This window comes from Myxocyprinus asiaticus, chromosome 18, assembly GCF_019703515.2.
Source record: "Myxocyprinus asiaticus isolate MX2 ecotype Aquarium Trade chromosome 18, UBuf_Myxa_2, whole genome shotgun sequence".
Classification (NCBI taxonomy): Eukaryota; Metazoa; Chordata; class Actinopteri; order Cypriniformes; family Catostomidae; genus Myxocyprinus; species Myxocyprinus asiaticus.
In genome coordinates, this window is record NC_059361.1 from 36195131 (window position 1) to 36201776 (window position 6646).

The 6646-nt window shown below is 43.7% G+C and overlaps 1 protein-coding gene across 2 annotated transcripts in view; it reads left to right on the forward strand.

Moving 5' to 3' along the window:
- The window catches only part of LOC127455710 (B-cell CLL/lymphoma 9-like protein), a 67574-nt gene extending 61220 nt beyond the window's left edge, over window positions 1-6354 (forward strand). For both annotated transcript variants that reach the window (XM_051723772.1, XM_051723773.1), the window contains exons 7-9: window positions 66-2493; window positions 2676-2933; window positions 4969-6354. In XM_051723772.1, coding sequence (XP_051579732.1) covers window positions 66-2493; window positions 2676-2933; window positions 4969-6197 — 3915 coding nt within the window. In that variant the 3' untranslated portion in view covers window positions 6198-6354. The remainder of the gene's footprint in view (window positions 1-65; window positions 2494-2675; window positions 2934-4968) is intronic.
- The last annotated feature ends 292 nt before the right edge of the window (window positions 6355-6646 follow it).

A 6646-nucleotide genomic window follows, 5' to 3' on the forward strand; every position in this document is an offset into this window, starting at 1 on the left:
TCACCCCCCACCTCCTCCTTTTTGTCTTTTCCTTTTTCTGTATCCCTGTCTATCTCTCTGAACAGTCTACTGGTGTTGGAAAACTCTCCAACCTAACAGAGCAGATCAGCTCTAGTCACACTCCACCCATTGGAACACCCAAATCCCAAAGTGGTACACCTCGGCCACCTTCCGTTGGTGGAGTTGTCGGAGGACACCTTCCTGGCACCAGTACTCCTTCCTCCACAGGCCATCCAGATGGTGAGTCAGCTCAACCCCACCGGGGAGGAACATCAAATAGCAACAGTCGCTCTACAGCTCATTCACTGGGTCAAGGAATTTCAGGCCCGCAATCTGTAGGAGTTTCAGTATCGGATGGAGTAGACAGGCCAGGTACAGTTCCCCACCATGGTGCAGGTGTGTCTCCTTCCTCTAGTCCCTCTGCACTATCTGCACACTGCCATGGTGAACTAGGCCAGCGCGGGGGCCCAGGAAATACAGATGGCCTCTCTAAGGAGCAACTGGAGCATCGTGAACGTTCTCTGCAGACTCTTCGAGACATTGAGAGGTTGCTTCTCCGTAGTGGTGCTGGTGCTGGTGCTGGCCATGAGGAACCAAGAGGTTCTAATGGGAATCCTAATGGCACTAATATCAACAACAATAATAGTAATGATGGAGGTAGGGGATTGGAAGATGGTGAGAATGGTGGGGGAAATTCTAGTAACTGCCATAGCAGCAATGCTGGTATGCATGGCATGCCCCCTGTGGGTGGAATGAAAAAGTATGAGGAGCCTTTACAGTCCATCATCTCACAGACACAGAATCTAGGTGGGCCTAGTTTGGAGAACTCTCTGATGGGCCCACACCATGGTATGCCACCACACCGCCATCACCTCTCCTCACCTTCAGGGTTGGACATGGGACCCCTAATGGGGATTGAAGGTGTGACACCAGAACAGCTGGCTTGGAGGAAGTTGCAGGAAGAGTACTACCAAGAGAAAAGGCGACAACAAGAAATGAACCCACACCAACATCCCCAGCATTTCCGCATGATGTCAGAGATGGGCATGCCCGGGGGACCACCAATGCTAATGAGGGGTCCCCCACCACCATATAGTAGTAAACCTAGTGATCAACAGTGGGGGACAGGACCAATATTAGGGGGAGGCATAGGAGGTAATGGACGAATAATGGACATGCATCAGGAGGGGCCTCGAGGACCAAGATTTCTTGGACAGATGCGAGGCCCGTCAGGTGGTGGAAGCTACACAGAAAGCCCTGGGGGAGTTTTGGCAATGGAAGGGTTGGGTCCTCAAAGACATCCAAGGCCAGGCATGGGTTGGTTAGATGAAATGCCCCCAAACATGGGTGGTGGAGGCCCATTTCATGGGTGCTACCCCCCTGGAGGTCCTGGTGGTCCTCCTCAGCACTTTCCGGGTGATTTGGATCGCCCTTTAACACGGGAAGAGATGTTCCGTAGAATCCATAGATTAGACTTGCAGCAAATATCAAGGCACCAGCAGCAGGCAGGGCTTGGAGGTCCTAGGATGATGGATAACACTGGAGGACCAGGCTTCCGTAATTCTGGCATGGGAGGAGGTCCACCCTCTCGTGGTGATCCAATGGACTTTCCTGGTTCTCGGGTTATAATGGGCTCTCCCATTGGAGGAGTTGGCAGTGATGGTGGCCCTACAATGAGAGACATTGTTGAGTCACCTTTGGGGGGTAACCTTAACATGAATATGGGCATGAACATGAATCCACAACAGCAGCAGTTGTTGGCTCAGAAGCTGAGAGGAGGTCCTGGACTTGGTGGCCCTCTTGGGGAGATGTTGAGCCCAGAAGACATCTCCAGAATAAGGGCTTCTCTGAATGGTCAAGGTGGTGCTAACAAAGGAATGATCCCTGGCCCAGATGGACCTCTTCAGTTCCCCAACCAGAGCTCCTTTCCTGGTAGTCAAGGTGATGGGTTATATATGCAGCAACCAGGCCCTGAGATGTTTGTACCAGACCACTCAGGTCCTCCCCACATGAGCAGCACCTCAAGGCTTAGTCACATTCTCGTGAACACTGGCTCAAGGGGTACAGATCTTGGCGCCCGACATCCTCCTGACCTGTTCATTAGTGTTAACCCAGTGGGTTCCCCAGCTATACCTCCATCTCACCAGCTCAAATCCCCCTCTCTTAGCCAGGAGCCATCTCCTCATATGCCGTCACCCTCTGCAGCAGGCCTGAAATCACCCAGCCAGTTACCACAGAGTGGTCCTCACCCTCCTTTACCAGCAGTCTCTGGGGCTGGAACTCCCTCCTCCACCTCTATGAAGTCCCCCCAGGTCATGGGCCCTTCCCTGGGTCTTCGCTCTCCATCTGGCTCTCCTGGACACCTAAAGTCTCCAAACATGCCTGTTGCTTCACCTGGCTGGACTGCCTCACCCAAAACTGCTATGCCCAGCCCTGGCGCGCCACCTAGTGTCAAAGTCGCAGGGAATGGGGGGAGCAGCTCCACTGATACAGGTATATGTTTTTAGAAGTATTAAAAATTTAGCTCAGAGATGCACTGATCATTTTTACAGCAAAATATGATCTGTCAAAATTTTATGTTTTTCATATTTTACGTAAATGTATATTTTATGTGCTGTATATGAATGCTTTTTGGAATTTATACAATGATTTTTATTTTATTTTTTAAATCGTAGGGATGTCCCTGCCACCCAGGAGTTCAAACTCAACACCCATCAGCCAGCCTCCCAACTCTGTCAATCCCAGCATGCCTTTTACATCCTCACCAGATGCCCCACCATCCCAGAATCCTTTATCCCTTATAATGTCTCAGATGTCAAAGTATGCCTTGCCCAGCTCCACTCCACTCTATCATGACGCCATCAAGACAATTGCCACATCAGATGATGAGATGCTACCAGATAGACCCCTTCTACCTGGACTCAGCATGTCAGGTATGCATCTTTAAATGTAATAAACTTCTTTAGAATCTGAATCTCAAATTGCATAATTGAAAGTGAATTTGCGTGTGTGTGTGTGTTTTCTACTTCAGGTCGTAATGTGATATTCAGTTATATTATTATCACTTTTACAGCTGCTTTTCTGCTTTCTGTCCAGGTCTTATTTTACCCCCTAAAATATATACAGTATATGTAAATTAGGGTTGCACGATATACTGGTACTAACAAAATATCGCAATACCAAAAAATGTAAAACAGTAAGATATCATCTTGTTGCTAATTTCGGTACCATATTACAGTATGTTGCCATTAGCAAAATCTTATTAGATGTGACATTTTTGAGATGAAATCAATGACAGTTTGTAAATAAAATGTAAAAAGTCTCGATATGGCCAAGTGTGATCATAATACAGCAGAAGGATGTCATTTAATTATATAATATACAGTCACATTCGCTGCACGCTACAAAATGAACGAGAGGTGCTGCTGCTCTATGATCTGCTTTGCACGTGCATGCACACAGACACAGATGCAACACACACTACTGGTGCTTGATTGGTGCTTGATTTTCATGCAGTGTGTTCAGAAAACGGCTGTGAACACTCAAATCTCCTTCTCCGGTGCAGCTCGGAGATTTCAACTTGTGAGTCGCGACGGGGGTATTGAATCCAGCATTAATGGGAAGCTTGATATAACTAACCCATCAAAAAAAAGAAAGAACTCAAAGGTCTGTCAAAGGAAAATACAACTACTGTATAAAAAAGTAATATTCAAAAAGTAGCAATAATACTCATAATAAAAATAGTATAATTTTAACTGGTTATGATTATTATTATAGTTATTATTATTACATTATTATTATTATTATTAGTAGTAGTAGTAGTAGTAGTAGTATCTGTAAGCAATATCACAAAATCAAGTGTTCTGAATATCAGCATGTTTTGATTACGCCATAGCAGCCTTGTGTCTAAGGTAATCAGATTATTTTCATTAATGTTTTCATTAATACTGTAAAGCTCTGTTTACATATACATTTACATTTATTCATTTGGCAGACACTTTTATCCAAAGCGACTTACTGTTGTGAAACATTTTATTTTATCAAAAATAATATAGAAATTATCTGTTAAAAAATAAATATTATATTTTCAATTGATTAAATCTGTAAATGTATTAATTTGATTAAACACCATTTGATCATAACATTTCATTAAAACATTTAACATGAAATCCAGAAAAATTAAAACATAAAATGCAGAATTTGTATCTGTAATTCACTATTCTAAAAGAGCACATAACAGCAGTTATTTTAATCAAGTAATTTTCTGTGTAATTATCAAAAATCTGGGGCTTTTTATTTACTGCCTAAGTATCGATTTAGTATTGATAGCGAGGTACCAGGGCTGGTATCATACTGAAGCCAAAATATTGGTATCGGAGCAACCCTAATGTTTATATAAATGTATATATTTGCATAAAGTAAATAAAGTCTGTCATAAGGACCCATAAGATTTTTTGCATTGTGACAAGACAATTAGGCTCATTTTACCCCCCAGTTACCATTACTGTAAATAATGTGAAATACAGTCTCAGTCTCATTACTCTCACAATAAAAAAGATTTTAAGTATTTATACAATTGTAAAATTTGCTGTACTGTACTGTCTTTAAATATTTAAGAATGAATTCATTTTAATTTAGAAAAAAAATCATTATAAAATAGTAATACAGTAAAATATGACTGTATTACGGTAATGAGAATCGCCATTAAAAAATAATGAGAAAGACAATACCAGACACATTACAGTATGAGAATTTGTTTGTAAAATGTACTGAATTGTCCCAGAAATATTGTTACAATGCAAAAATATTCTAAGGATTCTTTTTTCTTGTCTTTTTTTTTTTTTTAATGGAGAAATATGACCTATACGTTTCTTGAAATGTTTCATGAGATTCACCCAAATAGTTAATTGAGATTAAATTTGTTCATGAGATTGATTACATATAATGCTATTTTGACACTCTTTTTAGTGGGAAACATGGGAAATCACCAGTCTACACAGATGCTCCTTTCCTCCCAGGGTTCAATGGGACCTCATAGTGGTCCACAAAGTCCCATGGGAATGGTACTGCAAGGAGGTCAGCAGCTATCCCATGATCCCTCTGGGCCCATGCTCCCATCCCCTAATCCTATGGGCATGTCAGGAATGACCTCAACAGTAATGGGAGATGGAGGAGGACCTACTGATGGAATAGGACCCTGTAATGTTTCCCCAATGCATCCCCAAAACCAGATGGGCGGATTTCCTCGCATGCAGGGACCTCTTCACTCCCCAGTTGGTGGGATGGGGCAACAGTACCCCCAGCGTCCAGATGAGGTCCTACCACCTCAGCAGATGCATCTTTTAAGTAAAGGCATTTCTCACCAGCGGCCTCCTCACCAACCAGACTCTTTTCCATCCATGCCAATGGGTGATGGTCCAGACCTGAGTGAGGTCATCAGGCCCACACATACAGGCATTCCTGAGTTCGACCTTTCCCGCATCATTCCTGCTGACAAGCCCAGCAGCACCCTACAGTACTTCCCCAAGAGTGAAACCATGTCCCAGCCACAGCAGAATCCTCACCAGGGCCAACCGCCTCAACAGGCTTCTTCTGCTCAACTTCTCAAGCAGCTCTCCTCATCTGGACCTCCCCATAGCAACATCCCCTCATCCAACCCCCATATTGCTAACCTTCAGAACATGATGGCCGAACAGCAGATGCCCCTACACCCCTCACACACGCATTGTGGAATGCGCTCAGGTATGGGCATGCCTCAGATTGGCTCCAGGGGCATGGGTTCAGGTGGTGGAATGGGGCCCATATGCCACCCAGGGCACATGATGGGCAGGACAGGCATGTCTCCACAACAGCAGCTCCAGCAGCAACACCACCAACAGCAGCAGGCCATGATGGCCAATAACCTCTTACAACACCCATCCCACCCTCCCCGTGGTATGCTGTCTCCACAGCAGCATCCTCATAATCTTATGGCCCAGCAGAATTTGATGATTATGCAGGCTAAGCAGCGGGGCATGGCCCTCCCTGGGGAGCACTTTGGCCAGCAGGGGCCACTCATGTCCTCTCAGGGGTCTATGATGGGACCTCCACATTCCCAGTCAGGCATGATGGGCCCTCAGAGTCTAAGACAAAGGAGCATGTCACTGGACAGCCCATTGGGCTATGGGCCTGGGAGTATGGCCAACATGCACTTTTAATGGGGCTTCTCTGTAAAACTGTAAAAACTTTGTTTCTTATTGGTTATTTCTGATTTGGACATTTTTATTGCCATTGACAAACTGTGGCAATCAAATGCTAAAAAACTGTGGTTTTAGTAATAATTTCATGATGCTTAAGTAAACTTTGGCAGAAAAAGCTAACTGTAGATGGTTATCATTACAGTTAAGTAAAATCTGAAGCCATTTTTTAAAGATATTTGTAAAATATGTGTATTTCAGATCAATGTGTTTGATTGCTAAGGGGAAAGGATAAATGCCTATGGGTTTATATGTTCCAATTACATTCTGGCTACCAAACTGTTGTGCAAAGTAATATATAAATATTGAAATATAAATAATATATATAGATATATAGATATATATATATATACACCGATAAGCCACAACATTAAAACAACCTGCCTAATATTGTGTAGGTCCCCCTCGTG